Source organism: Sus scrofa, chromosome 2, assembly GCF_054392235.1.
Source record: "Sus scrofa isolate SSC_HxYL_T2T_F1_AM1 chromosome 2, Sscrofa_HxYL_maternal_Yorkshire_Landrace_v2.0, whole genome shotgun sequence".
Lineage (NCBI taxonomy): Eukaryota > Metazoa > Chordata > Mammalia > Artiodactyla > Suidae > Sus > Sus scrofa.
Genome location: NC_139384.1, coordinates 1,577,643 through 1,598,058, shown reverse-complemented (window position 1 = coordinate 1,598,058; position 20,416 = coordinate 1,577,643). Strand labels below are relative to the sequence as shown.

At 62.5% G+C, this 20,416-nt stretch overlaps 1 protein-coding gene and 1 long non-coding RNA gene across 2 annotated transcripts; one reads left to right on the top strand and one right to left on the bottom strand.

Annotated features, from left to right (window-relative positions):
- Positions 1-7,290: 7,290 nt before the first annotated feature.
- On the bottom strand, positions 7,291-10,283 carry LOC146405013 (uncharacterized). Its single transcript, XR_014836560.1, has 3 exons — positions 10,184-10,283; positions 8,414-8,562; positions 7,291-8,252 (listed from the first exon to the last, which is right to left on the bottom strand). It is a non-coding gene; the product is annotated as an uncharacterized LOC146405013 (long non-coding RNA).
- ASCL2 (achaete-scute family bHLH transcription factor 2) lies at positions 10,205-11,859 on the top strand. The gene is given in 2 exon segments (NM_001122991.1): positions 10,205-10,918; positions 11,535-11,859. A coding segment is annotated over 1 exon segment (582 nt). The 5' UTR covers positions 10,205-10,321; the 3' UTR covers positions 10,904-10,918; positions 11,535-11,859.
- Positions 11,860-20,416: the final 8,557 nt, after the last annotated feature.

The window sequence follows — 20,416 nt, the reverse complement described above, 5'->3', positions numbered from 1 at the left end:
ACTGGATTTCAAGGTGCCAATAATTCTTATTTCCAGCTGGACAGGAAGCACTGCTAGTCCATGGCGGAACCTGGCCAGAGGGATGCCCCAAATGTCTCCTCACTTACACGAATCGAGGAGCTGTATTCCTCTGTGTATATTTGAACATTTTTTGGAAAACCGAAGAATATGATGACATTCGTTGGTGGTGCCTAGTGATGCTGGGCATAGTGGTTCAAGAAAAAGATGGGCTCATAAATTTGATTTTGAGATCTGTCTGTTTCTGTTTTATAAATAAGTTCATTTGTATCTTTTTAATTAGATTCCACATATAAGTGACATGTATTTTTCTCGTTCTTACTTTACTCAGCATGATAATCTCAAAGTCCATCCATGTTGCTGCATTATTTCTATCTTTTTTATTGCTGAATAATATTCCCAAAGGGGAAACATAGGGGGAAGGGATAAATTAGGAGTTTGGGATTAATATATATGTATATATAAACATATATATATATATAGTAGATAAAATAGAACTATATAAAAATATGGTATATATACAATAGATAGCCAACTATATATAAAATATATAAAATGTTTTTTCCATTATAGTTGGTGTACAGTGTTCCGTCAATTTTCTACTGTCCAGCAAAGTGACTCACCTACGCATACATATATATATTCTTTTTCTCATATTACTCTCCATCCTGCTCCATCGTAAGTGGCTGGATATAGTTCCCAGTGCTGTACGGCAGGATCCCATTGCTTATCCACTCCAAAGGCAAGAGTCGGCATCTATTATAGATACCAACAAAGGCCCACTGTACGGCACAGGGAAATCTACGCAATATTTTATAAGAACCTATATGGGAAAAGAATCTGAAAAACAATGGAGAAACGTATACGTATAACTGACTCGCCTTGTTGTACCCCTGAAACTCACACAACATTGTACATCAGTGATACCCCAATAAAGCCTTTTGAAAAGGGGATAAAAGCTATACCTGTCTTGGTGGCCGAGCTGTTAAGGACTCAGCGTTGTCCGTTGGTTCGATCCCTGGCCCAGGAACTTCTGCATGCCCTGGGCATGGCCAGAAAAGAAAAGAAATGAACCTGCATTCTTTATGTATATATCAAAGAAAAGGGACTTTTGATATACAAAAGTCCATGCAGAGTCCCATCCTGGATGACAAGGTGGCTGAAGCTGGGCTCACGGGGAAGGAGGCACAGGGACACTGTGTGCTGGGGTGGGGACGTGCGGGCGCCACGGAGGAGCTGGGATGTTGAGCCCTGAGGCCTCTCTGCCGTTGGAAGAGGCCCCCCGCCCAGGCCTAATGGGCACGCTCCTTGCCACCTCCGTCTTGCGGTTTAATCTGCGCCGCCCGGGGAGGAGGTGCAGCAACCCCCATCCCCCGCCCCGCGCAGGCAGCTTTTGACCTATAACTAGACTCAAGTCCCGGCAGGCCCAGCGTGTGACTCAGGACGAGGCGAGCTGCCTTCCAGAAGGACCTGGCTTGACCGATTTCTGCAGACAGAAGCCCGGGGAGTGCGGGAGTGGATGCTGAAGCGGCGGATGCGGGAGGAAGGGAGACGAAGGGCAGAAAGCGTGCACAGGGGCCCTCGGAGGGCGCAGGGATCCTGGATTTCACGCTGCAGCTCTGCGGCGGGGGGGCTCTCATGGCTGGTTCGGAGGCTCGGCTGAAACCCGGGCCAGAAGATGGGCTTTCAGGAGGGAACAGGCGACATCCTCCTCCATCGGTCGAAGGCTTAGGGACACGCGAGGTTAGAGTGGATTCGTTGTGCAGCCCCGCCCCTGAGTGGGAGGGTCCAGAAGATGCCCCTCCCACCCCTGGGGAGCCCCAGCCTCCGAGGCTGAGCGCATTCTCAGGGGGCGCAGTTCCCTGCCGTCCAGGCCTCCTGACGGGAGCCGCCGTCACCAAATCACCACATCGGGAAACCTAAGGGTGGGGTCGCTGGACCCGGGGTGGCCAGGGCCACGTGGAGGCTCTCACTGCCAAAGGAAGGCGGCGTGGGGACGGACTGAGCCGAGGCGGCGGTCAGGTTAGGACTTGCACCTGCTGACCCTGCTGCTCTGAGACCGGAAGTGGGCAGGACCCCCGCGGAGTTCTCGCTCCATCTGGACAAGGAAGGGGTCCCAGGCGCGGTGAACAGACCTCTAACCAGAATCGGAACAGCAGAGGGTCTCGGCCCCTCATTTCGTCCAGCTCAGACCAGTTCTCAGACCCAGAGCCCCAAAGAAAGGGCGGCCGGGGCCCCTGAAGAGGGGCCCTGAGGCTCCGCCCGTCGTGGATGCCGTGGGTGCTGTGGGCCTTCCTCCAGCCTCCCTGGGGGCCCTGCAGCCACCAACCGGCACCTGCACTCTGGGGAAAGGGGTAGTGAGACTTGCTAGGGACTGCTGGACACAGCTCTGAACTGGCACCATTTCCAGGAGACCCCAAACGTCCCCGTGGCCCCCTGTCAGAGGGGGGGATCCCGGAGGCCAGCAGGCGGGGCAGCTCCAGCTCAGTCCACCCACAGTGCCCACTGGAAGGTGTAATTGGGGCAGACACCCTCAGCAGGTGGCAGCTTTGGTTCCCTGACTGGTGGAGTGAGGGCGATTACGGTGGAAGGGCAAATGGAAGCCACTAGAAGAACCACCTCTGCCGAGGAAAATGGTAAACCCAACACAGTTCTGGCCAGACTGCGTGCCTCCATCTGGAATCTGAAGGCTGGAGGGACGGTGACCCCAGCCCCACCCACCTCCTCCCTCTGTCCGAGCAGGTGGGTCTCACTCCCTGAGCCCTGCCTGCAGCTCCTGAGCCGCAGAGGCCTCTTCCTGCATCCCCGTCACGAGGCCCAGTGCCACCACCTGGCAAGGCCAGCACCCGTGCTATCCTACCTCAGCGGAACGATAGCCCTCCAGGCCTGGGTCCTGACTGGATTCCCAGCGATCCCGGTCACCTGCCCTCACCTGTCCCTTCCCTAAGATGTCCACGGTCACTGCACGGATGGCCTTACACTGACTGCACCTATGGAGCAAGAAGTAGCAGCAACTCTAGACCTACTGGCGGGACGTTTGCACATCAGCGGGGAGCGAACCAACCCAGGGAGTTCAGGGCCTTCTTTCTCAGTGAATTGTCTGTGGTCCAGAAACGTGGGCATGTGGAGATACCCCTTCCCAGGCGAGGGAGAAGTGGCGGCATCTGGTCCCTCCGGCAGCAAAAAAGAGGGGCCCTGTGCCCGGCAACCCTTCGGACGCTGGGGCCCACTTACTCCTCGGCTGGTGTGTTACTCTGGCCGTGGACCGAATGACCTGGACCACTGCTGGTTGGGGGACGGGGTCGGGGGGGCAACGGGAGAGGGCTCTGCCGTGGGTCCAGGCTGCGTGGCCTCGAGCCGCATGGTCCAACAGGTCCAGTGGCGCCCGAGCCTCTGGGCAGAGAAGGATGCTGTTTGAGGCTTTGGCCGCCCGTCTGGGTGAATCAAGGGCAGGCCTTGGGGTTTTGAAGGAGACCCTGCCCTCTCTCAGACGACAGCCCTTCTTGCAAAAACAGCCCCTGGCCTGCCTCTGGGCCTTAGCAGAGACTGACGCTTAACCACGGGCCACCAAGTGCCCATGTGAGCTGAGCTGCCCCTCGTGAACTGGACGTTACCTGGCTCCGGAGCCACAGAGGAACCCTGCCACAGAGGGGAAGCGGGGGACACGTGGTCGCACCTGAGCAGGCCCTGAAGCCACCAGCAAGTTCCGAGACGACGTGGCCCAAGTGCCCGCGTTCCCCCCCCCTCCCCCGACCCCGCTGCTCTGCCTTCTCCCTTCCAGCCCGAGCCTCTGGCGTCTCGGGAGCCTCCTAAGATCCACTCACAGAGGAGGATGGTTCCGTGTGACATGCAGGCTCCGCCCACACGTGGTGGGACTCCCCTCAAGGACACGTGGGAGAGAGACCCTCCTGGGGGCAGGCCTTCGGGCCGCGCGGTGGGTCCTGCGCTCTGCGTGGAAGGAGACCTGGCCAGGTGTGTGATGATAAAGGATCCATGCACTGTGGCCAGTGGTTTGGCTGGTGCTCAGGGACTTGAAATAAACATGATTGGAAAATTGGTGGCAAGAAAACTGGGGGGAGAGGCACGCGGATTGGCAAGAATCTCGAAAATATTCGTGTGCCATGGGAACACTCACCCCGGGGTGACCCCGGTAGATTTTAGCCACTGAGAGGACAGGAGGGCCCTTGTGAGGGTCCCAGCCAGCCTCTTTGCCACCTGTCACCGCCCAATGGGCTCAAGGCCCAGGTGGCCGCGGTGGCCGTGGTGGCCGCGGTGTGTGGTCCCAACAGCACGAACTCCGCTCGCCAAGGTTGAATGTCCAGTGGGCAGAGACCAGCACGGAACCCCCATGGCACCAGCCCCGCGGTGCTGGCCAGCTACCTGGTAGCTGGTTGATTACATCAGGCTCCTTGCATTGTGGAAGGGCCAGCGTTCAGTTGGAGGAACAGACTCTGAGCATGGATTTGCCTTCTCTGCCTGCAAAACTTGTGCCCAAACCACCATCCGTGGACTTACAGGACGCCCTGCCCCCCTCACGGTACCTCACACGGCCTTGCTTCCGATCTGGGGATCCTCTTCACAGTGAATGAAGCGTGGCGAGGGGCCCAGGCTCGTGGAATTCGCTGGTCTCACCAAGTTCCCCGCCGTCCTGAAGCAGCTGGCTTGGCAGGACGGCAGAAGGGCCCTTGATGACTCCGTTACGGCAGCAGCCAGGCAGCAAGGCCCCAGGGCCAGGGCAGGGGCTCCGGGAGGCTGTCTGTGCTCTGAGTCAGGGTTCAGCCCACAATGCTGTTTCTCCCACAGCCAAGACTCACGGGCCCAGGAATCGAGGGGTGGAAATGGCAGGGCCACCGCTCGCTAGTGCCCTAGGGACCCACCCGCAGAACTTCCAGTGCCTGAGACCCTGTGCTCTTGGCTGAGGGGGCTCAGTTTCCCAGTGAAGGGAGTCACAGCAACGACCCCACTGAAGGGAAAGTCGAGACTCACCAGCTGCTTTGGGCTCTGAAGCAGCAGGCAAAGAAGGGCCTCCCTGTGCTGCGCCGGGGCACTGATCCCCACCAGCCGGGGGAATCGGGCTGCTGCTCCCTCCGCACGGGAGGTGAGGAGCGGGACGCGGGAGGCAGGAGGTCCCCAGGGCATCCCTTCGTGTCACCAGGCCCCGGGATGAAGGTCTAGGGAAAACGACGACAGCCCAATGCAGGCAGGACCGCTGATGACCCAGACCCCTTAGGAAGGAAGGTTCGGGTCCCGGCACCCGGTACAGGACCACAACCAGCTCAGGTGCTCTCGCCAAAGGCACGGGACCAGGGAGCGGGTGGTGGGAGAAGGTGGTTACAGACACCAGCTACCACCTCGCAGCCCGTTACAGACACGAGGACTGGAACTGTCGCTTTTCCTTCCCGTTGGGCAGCAGGAAGCCGGGCTGCTGGGACCCCTCGGGGGGAGCGGCAAAGCTGGGCCAGGACACCGTGGGCTCCTCCGTCCCTCAGCCACCTTCCCCCCCCCGCCCAGTGGCTGGCTCCGATGGAACCTCCTCCAGAACCTCTGTGCTGGGCGTGAGGCTCCCTTGGCAGAGCAGTGTCATGCGCTGGGCACAGCCGGTGTCCCTAGGACATAGCGAGAAGGGTACATTTCTGCCTGTGCCAAGACTTCTGACGGACACCCGCGTGTGACAAGTGACAGGCTGTATGAAGCACAGGGCAGAGGGTTCAGGACCGGTTCCAGGAGGCCAAGGGGCAGCAGGGTTTAAAGGGCCTTGGGGAGTTCCCGTCGTGGCTCAGTGGTTAACGAATCCGACTAGGAACCATGAGGTTGCATGTTCGGTCCCTGCCCTTGCTCAGTGGGTTAACAATCCGGCGTTGCCGTGAGCTGTGGTGTAGGTTGCAGACGCGGCTCGGATCCTGCGTTGCTGTGGCTCTGGCGTAGGCTGACAGCTATAGCTCCGATTCGACCCCTAGCCTGGGAACCTCCATATGTCATGAGAGCGGCCCACAAAATAGCAAAAAGACCAAAATAAATAAATAAATAAATAAATAAAAAATAAAAAAATAAAGGGCCTTGGGCTTAATCCCCAGGGCTAAGACTTGAGCCTACTGGCCTGTTTACGTCCCTCTGGCTTCAGGGCAGTGGACAGGTGGGGGAGGCACAGCTGGAACCCAGGAGACGGGGCGGAGGTGAGGCAGCACCCAAGGGCAAGACGGCGATCTGGCTCCAACAGACGCGGCAGGGAGGGCAGTGGCTTCCGCTGCCTGAGCCCCGGCTGAGTGTGGCGGGCGCTCCGAGGGGACCCGGGTGGAGGAACGGTCTTAGGGAAAGGAGGACGGCTCAGCCTGCAGAGAGCTGCGTTGGAGGAGCTGAGATGACCGTGGCATGCGTGGTCCAGGTGACAAGTGGACACACATGTCACTGAGAGCAAAGGTCAGCAAACCGCGGCCGCGTGCAGCCGATGCCCTGTTTCTGAACTGCCTGCACACTGCGGGCAGTTTTTACATTTTTAAGTGATTAAAAAAATTAAATTTGGGAGTTCCCATCATGGCGCAGCAGAAACGAATCTGACTAGGAACCAGCAGGTCACGGGCTCGATCCCTGGTCTCACTCCGTGGGTTAAGGGTCCGGGGTTGCCGTGAGCTGTGGTCTAGGTTGCAGATGCAGCTCAGATCCTGCGTTGCTGTGGCTGTACTGCAGGCCGGCAGCTGCAGCTCCTAATTGACCCCTAGCCTGGGAACCTCCATATGCCGCGAGTGTGGCCCGAAAAGTAAAAAAAGAAAATTAAAATTCACACCCATTAAATATTATCAAAAAAATGTATAAAAAATACTGGGAAGCGACAAGAGTTGGTGAGAATGGGGAAAAGTAAAATGGTGCTGCCACCGTGGGCAACCGTTTGGCGGATCTTCAGAAAGTTAAACACAGAGTCATCCTGTGATCCAGCAAGTCCATTTCAGGGTCCGTCCCCCAAAGAAGTGAGCACAGGGACTCACACAGACCCTTGCACACCCACGTTCACAGCAGCACCTTCACACCAGCCGGGAGGGGGGAGCAGCCCCGGTGCCCAGCCACGGGTGGAGGGAAGCACGAAACGTGGTCCATCCACGCAGTGGAATATTACTCAGCCTTCAACAGGAAGGCAATCCTGACACAGGCTGCAACGTGGAAGGACCCTGGGCCCACTGTGTTCAGGGAAAGAAGCCGGTCACGAAAGGACAAATTCTGTAAGGTCCCACTCATGTGAGGCCCCCAGAGGAGTCCCATTCATAGGGACAGGAAGTCGGACGGTGGGGGCCAGGGGCTGGGGGAGGGGTAAGGGTGTACTGACCCCTGCCCTAGAGGTCAGGGAAGGAGACTCAAGAGCCGGCAGAGCCAGGAGGGGGTGAGCCAGCTCTGGGCGGGTGCCTGGGTGAGGGGAGGGCGCTTGGGGCAAAGCCCAACGAGGCAGCAGGCTCACGCTCTACTAACAGCTTTATTGAGATAAAACCCACAGGCAGACAGCTCAGCCTTTGAAAGTGCACAGCTGAGCGGTTTTGAGTCCTTCACGGAGCTACACAACCATCACCACGGCCAACTTTTCACCATCTCAGAAAGATTCTTTCCACAGAAAAGAAAATCATGGACGTGGAGAAAGGACCTGTGGTTGCTAAGGGGGAGGGGAGAGGGAGGGAGTGGGGTGGACTGGGGGCTTGGGGTTAAGAGATGCAAACTATAGCCTTTGGAGTGGATGAGCAATGAGACCCTGCTGTGCAGCACTGGGAACTATGTCTAGTCACTTATGATGGAGCAGGATAAGGTGAGGAAATTGAATGTGTACATGTATGTGGGACTGGGTCACCGTGCTGTACAATAGGAAAAAAAAAATTGTATTGGGGAAATAACAATAAAAAAAAAAGAAAAGAAATCCCCAATCTTTTGGGTTCTGCTCTCTCTATCCAAGAACCCGGCTGTGAGGTGTAGGGTAGGGAGCATGTAGAGAGCCAGATCCTGGCAGCCAGCCGTCCCGCCGTCCCCCCAGACACTGTCCCTCCAGGCACTGTCCCCCCATCCACCTGCAGCAGCGAGCTGGCCCAAACCAGCAGAGGCGCCACCCACCTACCCACAGAATCCTGAGAAACAACAGAGTGTTCCAGCCACTAGACCCCGCGAAAGCTCTGTCCCACGGTAGCAGACAACTGACGGTGTCCAGGGCCTGGAGGTCCGGGAAGTCCAGGCAGGGCTCTGTTTGTAGGACTCCAGGATACTTCCTGGCCCCCGAGACATGGGCAGGGAGGAGAGGAGAGGCAGCTGCATATCTGGCTGGGGTTTGCCAAATAACCCTCAGGGAAGGAGGGGCGGGCTCTGACTAGAGAGAGCACGCAGGGGAGCCAGGCCTTCCGCCCCGATCCAGGAAGGGTCTGATGCCTACCTGGACGGCTCCACTGGCCAGAGGTGTGACTGCGGACACAGTCCATGTCCTTCCAGAGTCAGCTTCCTGCTAAGACCAATGGGGCCCCACACCTGGCTCCCGGCAGGGGCTGGCATCCAGAAAGCCACGCAGACTTGCCAGGGTGAATCCTGCAGGATAATGGGAGCCAGTGGGCACCACAAGGCGGGCAGTAAATACTCACCGTGTGCCCTGCAGACTTCTTGGGGGAGGGGCCCCGGGGCCTGCTGTAACAGGATGTCAGCTCCAGCCAACCCGGCCCAGCCCCTCCATCCATTCCCAGAGGTCCTGGCCCAGAAGGGTCTGGTCATATTTTGGGAAAAACCTGCTGAGCGTGGCCTCCTGAGGGCAGCTACTGGGCTGATGTTTTGTCCAGCCGGGAGGCAGGACAAAACTCTGCCGTTAAAGGCGAGTTCTGCACACTTCCAACGTCCCTGCCCCCTCAGACCCCGAAGTAAACCCTCAGAGGTCAGGAGCAGGCTCTCCTGGCGCCCCACTGCCCCTGGGAGTCTCTGGAAAGGCTGCCGTCCCCGCGTCGTTCCCCCACCGGCCAGTCTCAGTGCGGCCATGAAAGCCGGCAGGCGCCGGCAGGTGAGAGGCCAGAGGTTGTGGGACCAGGAAGGGAGGACAATTTAGGGGGATCTGGAGGAGGGAGGGAGCTGCAGGGCTGGAGGGGCGAGGGCGGAGAGGAGGGGCAGGCCGACCGCCGCCCGGACCCAAAGGGTCCGCACAAACCTCCAGGTCCTCCGCTTCCAGGCTCCCCAAGGCCCGGGGCGCACGGAAACCACAGGCAGCGTGTGCGTGGTGGAACCGGGGAGAGCGGCCCAGGAACCCGAACCCCCACCAAGCGGGGCCCAGGCGCGTCTCCACCCCTCCTCCAGTCTCGCCCTGCCCGCAGGGCTGCGTCGCCCTCTCGCACGCCGGGCCGGGTAATAAACAGGTGGGCGCCAGGCCAGGAACAGGTGCGCGGGGGAGCGCGCGCCCACCTTGGTAGCGAGGAGGGGCCGGGCCGGGCCGGGCCGGGCGGGGCGCGGAGCTTTGTTGGAGACGCTCCCCAGAGCCACGCGCCGGGCGGACCCGCTTCCTCCTAGAGGCCGGGCGTGTGGCCGCGCCCGCCCCGATTGGCCGAGCGGGCGGCCCGCCATTGGCTGAGACCCCGACTCCCCGCCCCTCAGCCTCAGGGGGTGGGGCGCGGATGCCGGCTGCGCGGCGCGTGCTGCCCCCGGGGGTCTCACGCGCCTCCCAGATGGCTGCCCCGTGGCCGCCGACACGCCCAACCTTCAAAGGCGCGCGAGGCCGGGGGCGCACTAGGGGCCTGCAGACAGCAGCTTGGGTGGGGAGAGTGGGTGCGCACACCGACCCTGGCTACTGCATTTGGGGGCGCACTGGGCACCTGCTGGGAGTGGGGACCCACTGGGGACCAGCGTGCGGCCTGTGCCCCAGGGGACTGGGTGGGGTCTCGCTCGGGGCTCGGTCTTTGCAGGCTGTGTGCGCCAGGGGGAGGGCGAAGCGTGGCGGGAGGGCGAGGCAAGGAAGGAGGGCGTGAGAAAGGAGGCGGCGGCGGCGGCGCGGAGGAGGGTTATCTTTACGCTTAAAAAGGAGTCGCCTGCGCCGCGCGGGGAAGACCTGGGGAGCGTCCGACCACACGCGCGAGTCACGAGCGCCCCACGCTCCCCGGCGCTCGCTGCGCGCCACTTCTGGGCCTCCTGCGCCTCGCCGCTCGCAGGTCCCAAAGGATCTGGGACCACGTACCCTGGGGAGCCGCTGGTCAGCACAGTGCCAGATCGTCGCTGAGACGGGACTGTTTCTCCGCCCGCGGTTCCTCGCCCCGCACCTTTCTGCTGCGCGCCGGGTCTCGGAGGAGGCGCCGGGAGAGTGGATGCGGGCGAGATGGACAGCGGCGCACTGCCCCGGCCGCCGCCCCGCGCGCCTGGCGTCTCGGGCTGCTGCGCGGCTCGGAGGCGACCCGAGTCCCCAGAGCTGCTCCGCTGCAGCCGGCGGCGGCGGCCAGGCGCGGTGGAGACCGGCAACGGCGCGGCAGCCGTGGCGCGACGCAACGAGCGCGAGCGCAACCGCGTGAAGCTGGTGAACTTGGGGTTCCAGGCGCTGCGGCAGCACGTGCCTCACGGCGGCGCCAGCAAGAAGCTGAGCAAGGTGGAGACGCTGCGCTCGGCCGTGGAGTACATCCGCGCGCTGCAGCGCCTGCTGGCCGAGCACGATGCGGTGCGTGCCGCCTTGGCCGGGGGGCTGCTGGCGCCAGCGGCGCGCCACCCCCTGCCCCGCGGGCCGCCCGGGACCCCCGCCGCCACCGCCTCGCCTTCCTGCGCCTCGTCGTCCCCAGGCCGTGGGCACAGCTCGGAGCCCGGGTCCCCCCGTTCCGCCTACTCGTCGGACGACAGCGGCTGTGAGGGCGCGCTGAGCCCCGCCGAGCGCGAGCTGCTCGACTTCTCCAGCTGGTTAGGGGGCTACTGAGCGCTTCACCCCGAGGTAAGCTCGGAGCGGCGGGGGAGACGGAGGGTCGGAGGCAGGGCGGCCGGGCGCGATGAGCTAACCCCCGAGAGCCGCAGAGCCCAGCGCCAGACCCAGGCGACGGCCTCGATTTCGCTCACTCTTCATTTCCCCTAAACTGTTTCAAGCCTGTGCAAGACCAGCGCTTGTTTGTCCGGGATTGCAAAACTTCCCGTCGCTGCTCCGCTGCCGAAGGGGGAGCGGGCAGACGGAGGGAGGGGGCGGCCCTCCGGCGGGTGAGGCCCCAAGTGCTTGCGGATCCCGCGGCAGATGAGGGCGCTTGGAGGCGGAGTGACTTTGCATTGCAAATTGCTCGCCCGGCCGGTGGCAGAACTGAGTCGGCGGCGGCGGGGTGCGGAGCCCTGACTCACTGAGGCTCCAAGCGCTCGCCCCGACCCAAGCCCTGGCTCGGGCCGCACACCGAAGCCGAGGCACCCACGGACCAGAGCCCCAGAATCCACCGAGCAAACGAAACTGCCGACTCCGCTTGTGGGAGGCGGGGGCCGGGCCCCGCTGGGCCGGGCTGGGCGGGGTCTCCCGGGAGGAGGAGGGACCCCGCACGCACTCACCTGTCTGTCCCCCCTTCCCCTCCCAGCGGCGGCAAGCGCCCACCACCTGGGAGCCGGCGCGCTGGCCTGGCTGGACTCGTCCCTGTCCTATCTGCGGGTCAAGCCACCACCGAGCCGGGGCTCGCGCCATCGCCCCCCCCCCCCGGCCGTCCAGCCTGACCAAGGGCTAGTGTGGAATGGGGTCCCGCCAGACCTCACTGGCGGCAGCTTCCTCGCCCACTCCCCTTGCCCCCAGAGGCCTTCCCCTGGAACCGGGCTGCAGCAGGACGCTTGGAGGCTTGACGAGGAGGGGATCTTGGGATGACACAGATTATCTATTTTTTACTCATGGACTTGAACTGCCCAGGGACACTGGCAATATGAAGACTTATTTTTGTACAAAGAATCCTTAGATTTGGAACACAATAAAGATTGTCTACTCCTGTCCCTTTCTGTCCTGGAGTTTTTGAACGTGGGGGGGGGGGGGACTGGACAGGCTGCAGCCCCTCAGGGTCAGTGCCCCTGGTGGGCGTCCCCTTGCAGTGCTGCCAGCTGGGGAGACACCTGTGGCGGAAAATGTATTTCAGGGCAGGTGGAGCTTAGGATGAGTTGCTGTGTATCAGTGGTGTTGGGGGGTGCCTTCTCCATACCCGGAGGCTTCCATTTTCCAGATGAGAGTCAGGCATGGCTGGGGAGGGTAGCAGCTTAGACCCTGGACCCAGGAACCTGGCCTCTGTGGTCACCATTCCCTGGATTCCACCCCTTCCTCTGCAGGGTGAGCTGGGACGTGTGAGGTCTGGGGGGGTCCAACCAGGTGGCCACTGTGCCAAAGCCATTCACAGGCATTGTGTGGGGCTGGGAGCTTCTCGAAGGTGGCAGCGGGCTGGCAGGTGGTCCAGGCAGGGCTCCTTCACGCTTGGGAGGCCGAGGTCCAGAGGCTGCTGAGCAGCACAGGGATTTGGGGCAAGTGCCTGAGGCAGGCCTGGGCCTGAGGTGGTCTGACCTGTGGGCACCTGTCTCAGGGTCAGAGCTCCACTGCTCCCCGCCAGCTGGGTGACCCGGGGCAAGTCGCTCTACCTGCAGGTAGGGGTGACCGCACAGCCACTCTACAGCTGCAGGAGGGCCTAAGCAGAGGTGCCGGGTGGCTCCCGTACTCAGCCCTTAGCTGCCGTGCCTGTGGCTCCCAGCCCATGCGTGCCGCGCAGGCTGCAGAGGCCTGGGCCCTGCCCGCCTCTGTTCGTGGGTGGGGGCTGTGAGAGCCTGCCTTGGGAGGAACAAGGAAGCCCCCACCCACGCCAGGCTCCCGGAGCCCAGAGGGCCTGCAGGAGATTACTCGCTATAGCTCTACCTTTGACCGGGGGCTCGGCGCCTTTGAAGTCTTGCTGTGCCCAAAGCTCTCTTTTATTGCAGGGGTGGGGCTGCCGGGGATCCCCCAGGCTGCCTTAGGGTGCTGAGAGCACCCCCTCCTCTGGCAGGGAGTGGTGGGGTCAAAGCTTTGGAACCTCGGGGAGGTGGGGCGGCTGGTGGGGGTGGAGAGCGGTGTGTCCTGCGTAGCCATGGCGATGGGGTGGTGGGTCTGATGAGGCTCAGGCTTGGGGGGTTGGCAGAGCAGCTGGGGCTTGGGGCTCTAGAGCCGAGTGAACCAGCCTCGTCCAAGGGATAGAAAGGGGCACATGACATGGCCACCCAGCCGGGGACACCCCACAGCCTTCCCCCAGGGTTCCACACTCGGTCAGTGACCCACCAGATCTGAGCTCTCCCAGGACTCCTTACCTTGGCTCCAGGAAAGGGCCGGCAGTGGTGGTGGGCAGTGGTGGTGGGCAGGGTGGGATCACGTGAGGTTTGGGGGAGGAAAGCGGGGGACGAGCAGCCCGAGAGGAGTGGGGGCTGGCCTGTGGCTGATGAAACTCTGAGAAGGTTAAGAGCCCCCATTTTTGTCTTCCTCTTTTTTATTATGGAAAATTCCAAATGGATGCAAAAGTCCCAAACCTAACTGGACATCTTCTTGGTACCAGGAACGGTCAGGCACTTAGGATGCACCGAGCCCCGAGGGAAAAACCCTGCCGTCCTGGAGCCCACGGTCCAGCAGGGCACACAGGCCCCAGCCCGCAAGCGGCACGGCTGAGTCAGTGAATGGCGTGCCCTCTGGTCAAGGACGGGCACTCTGGACCCCAGGGAAGCCTCTGAGGAGCCCCCTTCACAGCGTCAAAAACTGTTAACAGGGCCATGTTCGCACCCCCCCACACACGTGGTTCAGAAGCAGACCCCAGGCATCGTAATATGTCATCCGTGAGTTCCCTGTGTGCCACCAACAGAAAGCCCAGCGCCACGTTCCCCCACGGTGACAAAACAGCTCCGTCAAACACCCGGCCGGTGGCACAACCCTCTGACTGGCTCCGTTTCTCACAGCTGGTTTCATAGACTGAGGTCCCACACTGCACTATGCCCCGTGGGTCGGTTCAGCCCCTTGGGGGCGTCCCCTCCCGAGTCCCTTTACTGAGGAAAGGAGGGCGTTCGCGGGGCAGCGTTCCTGTGCCCTGAGCGCTGCTGAGGGCACCGCGCTGGCTGTTCCTTGTCGCGTGTCCGTCCTGGGCCGCGGTCGTTGGAAGGGGCGGGTCGGAGGCAGGTGTGTGATCTGATTCTGGTTTGGTTTGGGGTTCCTGGCCCTGCCTCCCGTGAGGTCACTCGGGCGGGCGTTTTTGAGAGAGGAAAGGGCTGTGGTCAGTCACCTGGGCACGCCCACCCTCGTTAGAGAGTGCCCCCCCCCAGCTGTCACACACCGAGAGCGCCTCACAGCCCCGTGTCCCAGAGTCAGAAAGGGCAGCTCTGAAAGCCGAGGTGCCTGAGGTCAGAGGTGGAAGGTGGTGGGACCGGGGATTCAAAACCTGGGATGGCTTCATTCCTGAGTCCTGGCAATGTCCCCTTCCTTCCTGGAGGGCGGGGCCGCCCGGGGCTGCCTGCAAGGACACCTTAGCAGCATTCTAGACCAGATCCGACCCGGCCCAGGTGGTCAGCAGGCCCCTGGCTCTGCTGTGGAGGCAGCAACTTCTCCCGGGAGCCTGAGATGCAGGCCTTGCCCCCACCCGAGGCTGAAAGCCAACTGCAGACAGAAGTTAGGTCGGGGAGCCATGGGGGCCTCATCTGTGGTGCAGGGGGGCTGGTGCTTTCGGCCTTGGGGTAAAGCTGGGTGGGGCCGGGGGATGTTTACAGAGACTCGGGTCAGGCAGGACTGGGGCGGGCAGCACGGCTGGCACAGTCTGGATGACCAGACCCTGGGGAGCCCCTGGGGGAACTTGGCTACTGGGGGTCAGGGCCTTGTCTTTTTGTGACAGCAGGTGCCCCAAGGGACCCAGCTTTGTAGTCCTGGGAATATCTCTGTGGCTGAAACTCACCCAATCAGAGAACGGATGTCCCCAGAGGCCACCCACATGATGGCCTATCCACCCCTGAGGACACAGGACCACCCCAAGGGAGGCTGGGCCAAGCACGGAGTCCCTGCATCCGGGCTGCCGTGTCGGGCCGGTCGGGTCCCTCACCCACTGGTTTGGAAACGTTTATTGGGCCCCGTCTCTGCCCTCAAGGTGCATCGGTGCCCAAGGGAAAGCCTGCCCCACGGAGTGCGTGCTCCAGTGGGGACACGGGTGCCATCTGGACCTTGATGGACACAGCGGTTCTGGGGAAGCAGCAGGGTCCTGGGGTGTTGTCCAGGCCCCTCAGCATCTGAGTCAGGGTCCTGATTGTGGGTCCCAGAGGGGCGGTCAAAGCCGGGTCCTCTGTGGCTCCTGCCAGCTCCAGGGCAGCCTCACGGCTCCGGAGGATGGGAGGAAGCTCCCAGCCCCCACTTGGAAGACGGCATCTTTCTGCTCGTTCTGGCTTTGGTTTCGGTTGGGGGTGGCCCTTGCTGCTCTCCTGTCAGCCTGTCTTGGGAAGCAACTGGATCCACAGTCCGGCTCCTCCCGCCCAGGACCGGCCTGGTCATCTGGGGACCACCTGCAGGGAGAGATGAAAACACAGCACCCTGGTCCCAAATTCGGGCAAAGCCATGTTAAAGGTGCTGAAATAGAAAGTTCTTTCCCTTTGACCGCGGTCTATGTATTGATAGATGGTGTTTTAAATTTGCTGTTTGATGCCACTCTACGTAAAGGCAAATGAACAACTTATTAGTAAGAATTTTCTTTTGGCTGCACCTGTGGCATGTGCAAGTTTCTGGGCTAAGGATGGACCCTGTGCCACAGCAGGGGTCTGAGCCACAGCAGTGACAACACCGGATCCTTAACCCTCTAGGCCGGCAGGGAACTCTCGTGTGATTTTCATACTGTGCAATGCCAGCCTTAAATGCACAGAGGAGAGCATTAACTTCTTTGCAGAATCACTGAAATGATACCACTCATGTTTTGCAACTTGCACTTGGGCGTTATTTTATTGGTGCCGGAACAGCGGCGATGTGGCACCAAACTAGCGCCGCTGTTTTTATTTCCCCTCGGTATCCGCGCTCTCGCTGTCTTCCCCCCCTTCGGCTTGCAGCTGAGGAAGGGCTGAGAGGAGGAAAGTCTGCATTCACCCATCTCCCCCTGCCTCTGTTGTCATCCTTCACAGAAGTGGTGGCCTGTGCGGGGAAGTCACTAAACCTAGGCAGGTGTCCCGTGGGTCCATGCTTGTTACACCTTTGTGCACCTGGCACAGGTTCTGGGTGGAGCGAGAACGTGGCCGTGGGGGCTGGGGCACCCTGCTTGCCGGGTGAAGAATGGGACCCGTGGACCTTTTCTTGCCTTGGGTCGGCCTGGGCTCCCGTGTCGCAGGGCCACGGCAGCTCTAGTTTCTGGGCATCAGGGGGGCGGGGGGGGGGGGGCACGCGCTTGGAGAGCCCATCTCCTCTGCGCACGCGCACCTCCGCGGTCCGGTCGACCTTGACCAGTAAACACCCGGCCTGTGCCTGCTGAGCTCCCACGCCTGGGAAGCCTGCGGTGGTGCCCACCCCCCAGGACTGGGGTTGGGGGGCCACGAAGTGCATCCCCTGACCCTGTTCCGCAGAAAGGATCCCCAGATTGGGAGCGAGCACGGCCGCGGAAGGGACAGGGCATGCGCCCCCGGCGTCCAGGCTCCTCCTCTCCTCTGTGTTGACACTGGAGTCACAGTAATGGGGGCGGGGGGCGCGGTGGGGGAAGCGGTCCTGGAGGGCTCGGGAGGGAGGATGCGCTCAGGCTGGCTCCCCGTGGGGCTGGCCCGGAGTAGCCTCCGTGAGGGCACCGTGTCTGCTCCCAGAGCCCGCTCCCCGGCCTGCCCTGCCTCCCTTCCCTGCCCCAGTTCCCCCGGGGCCCCTGGATCCCGATGGGAGGCGCCCCTGGGGAGAGGGGACCAGGGAGGGGCCCAGAGCTCTGAGGCCACCAGACCTGGCCAGGACCCTTCGTGGGAAGAAGAGGTGGGCCCCAAAGGCACCTAGAGAGAGGGAGGCTCTGCTGGCTGGGGGGCCTTCCAGGCGGGGCTTCCAGGCAGGGCCAGTGTCCTGGGGGCTGGAGGGAGTCCCTGGCTGCTGGGGGGCGGCAGGAGCACCTGGGGCGTCTGGGAAGAGAGCGGGAGGAGACTGGAGCCAACTGGGGGGACAGAGGAGGGGTCCAACCCCAGCGGTGGTGTTGGGGGTGCTGGTGGTGGAGGCCCTGAGAGGCTGTGCTGGGGGGCAGAGCGGGTGCTGGGAGGGGAGAAGGGGTCCCCAGGGCTCATGGGCCCTTCGCAGCAGTGGCAGTTGGGGTGGGTGGCTGTCTCTAGGGCTGTACCAGGGTGGGTGCCTGGAGAAAGAGGTCCTACCCCTAGTCTTTGCTGCATGAAAGTGAGGAGTGGGCCAAGCACCCCCTCAGTGCCTGCCCGGTGGCTTCCTGAGCCTGGGGGCTGTGAGTCAGCCATGAGCTCCTCCCAGTGACAGTGCCGGCTGGTCCCCTGGGAGCCTACACCCGGCCAAGAGGAGCTCTGTGCTCCCAGATGCGCCCCTCGTCCTCCCAGCCCCCACGCGCAGGCCCAGGGAGGCTCAGCAACCAGCCCGAGGCCCACAGAGGTGCTGGGTTCTGAGCCAGCAGTGTAGCCAAAGCCCCTGCCTCAACTCCCCCATCATGCCCCTACCCCTGACCCCGCCTGGAGGGGCACTGTCATTGCTGTGTTTCTGCTGGACCTTGACAGAGGAGCCAGGACGAGGGCTCAGGCCCCGGGACACCCCTGTCTTCCAACAGCAATGAAGGGGAGGGGGCAGAGGCCTGGGGGGCTCTGGGGGCTCCTGAGGAGCTGGACTAGGGGGCAGGCACTCCCTCCTCCGGCTTCTCCTTGGCCGGGTCTGGATGCAGAGTGATGGAGAAGCATCTTTGAGCAGCACCCCCCACCCTCCGCCAACCTCCCACAACACAGGGACCCCCCCCCCCAGCCCCCGCTGGCTGTGATTAATGATGCAGATCTCTCAGCTGGGGGGGAGGGCAATGGGGCATTTGTCTGAGGATGCCCCAGGGCAGGCCCATTGGCTGGTTTGGTGCCCATGCCCCCCCCACACCCCGGCAGTGCCCCCTGCTGAGCCTGGGACCCCCTCTGGGAGTTAGGGATTGGGGGTGGGAACCAGGCTTTGCAGTAATTCCAGCCCCCAGGGCCCTTCCCTCCCCGCCCTCAGGACCCCCAGCCCCGCCCCACACAGTCTCCACTGTGACAGCCTCACCCCTTGGGTCAAGTCCTGTCCTCTCCGGCCCCCGCTGGGCAGTGGAGCCAGCTAGGTGAGAGGCACAGGCCACTAGGGCGGTGGGCACTGCTGAGGACAGAGGGGCCTGGGTGGCCTTGGACGAGGCCCAGCGACGCTGAGACAGTGAGCCAGGCTCCAGGCTTTCCCAGGGAGGGTCCCTGAATGTCCACTTCTTGTGACATCGGGTGACAGCTCTCCCCAGCACTGCACCCGGGGCTGTCCTGACAGCACAGGAGGGGCCACTGTCCCCTTGGAGGCGTGACAGGAGCGGGTATCAGAGGACATGGGTGTCCTCAGACCCACTTTCTCACCCCTGCTTGTCCCCCCGGGTTCTGCGTAGTTGACAGGACAGGCCCTGGGGTCCTGAGGCCCACGGCACAGCCAGGCCTCACGTGTTGGCCTCCCCCCAGCTCAGGTTTGGGACCCGATTCCTGAGGAGGTGCTGGCCGCCACCCAGGGCGCCTTCCCCCCACCGGCCCACCTGGCATTTGCCTACAAAGCCCTGGGGCCGCATCCAGGCCCAGCCGCCAGTGGCCATTGATAAGCATGCAAATCTCTAAACGAAAACCAATTAATACCCAAATGAGGGCCTGGGAGCAGCTTGGGCTCCCAAAGAGACGTGGCTGGGTATTGTCTTCAAGCCCAAATATTTGTCTCTCATTTGAATGCCTTCTGTGGGCAGGCTGTCGCGATTGACGGGGCGGGGCTGCAGCTCTCCCAAGCTAGGTTTGGGGGCGTCTGAGCTGGGCCCCCTCCTTCACCCAGCCTCCTGCAGGCCCGCGGGGGCCGCCCTGACCATCCCATCTCAACCCCAGCCCCGACCGGCCTCACCCCCAGAGGGTCTCTGTGCAGACCGCACCCTCCGGCAGAGTCCGGGGCAGGGATGGAGTCCTGGGTCCTTCTGCCTCAGGCCAAGGCCCGGTTCCGTGGGAGACGCGGGCGGCTGACCGGCCGAGGGTCACCCCCCGTGGCCACTGGGGTTGGATGCACAGGATCCGGGCAGGAGGGGCCCGGGGCTGGTGCGGAGGGTGGAGGTGGTGCAGGAGGGTGTGAGGCAGGGCTCACTGAGCGTGCGCGGCTGGCTGTGCCCTAGAGTGGTTAGCACGTGCCCCCACCCTCCAGTGTCGCTCTGTTCACCTGTGCCTGGCTCACAGGTGTGGAAACTGAGACTCGGGTGTTGCATGAGCTTCCAGGATGAGAATCAGCAGGCTTCCCAGGCAGGGCTGTGTCCGGGGCTCTGGGCTCTTACCAAGGAGGGGACACCCAGGGACAGCCCTGCTTGGGGGTGTCGGGCTGGCCAGGCTGGGTGGTCCTTCCTGTGGCTGGCAGCCCTTGGCAGTCACCCCCTTACCCTCAACTGCCCCTCAGCTGAGACACGACCTCCCTGCAGAGCCCTGTCCACCCAGACACTCACTCGCCTCCTCCAGGAAGCCTTCCAGGGCTGCCTCGCCCTGGTCTCAGCAGGAGACAGAGAGAGAGGGTGGGCCCAGGAGCAGAGCAGGCAGCCAGAGGGGAAGCCCAGGGGCCCTCACTCACCCCTGGGCCCTGTGTGTGCTCCCTGCTCCTGGGTCGGTGGCACTTGGCTCCTGACCCGCCCTTCTGGGGTGGGGGGAGTTTGGGGCTGGGCCAGAGCCTCAGGAGGGCAGAGGTGGGGGATTTCAGAGAAGGGCGGAGCAGTGGGCGTCGGGCTCCTTAGGGCTCAGAGTTGTGACTTTAGTTTTCTGATTTTTTGAGAAGAGCCAGGCAGCAGGACTCTGCTCCCAGACTGGCCGCCTCCTCACCCACCTTCCCCCAGGAACACGGAGTGACAGGGCCACAGGGCCTGAGGGCTCCAGGGGAGCCTGCGGGAGGGCAGAGGCTGGGGGGGGGTCTGTGGGGAGATAGGGATAGGTGGTAGGGAGAGGGGGGCCGAGCCCCCTTGGGGAATGCAGAGTGGCGGTCAGAGGCCTGCACCTCCATCCCGCCAGGCGCTGGTTTCCCAGCCCTGCCTGCCTCCCTGCAGCACAGCCTGACTCCTGGCTCCTTTGTGGCCAGAAAGAAGAGGCGGGGTGGGGAGTGGTGCAGCCTGAAGGCGGGGGCTGGGCTGGATGCAGGAGCCCTGGGCCCCCCCACCCCCAGGCTCGGCTTTCCACCCAGGGGCTGTCGGGTGGCGGTGGGGTGCTGTGCTGGATCCAGTGGGCCACCCCACGCCAGGGTCCCCTGCCCTGCTCTCCCCCTGGG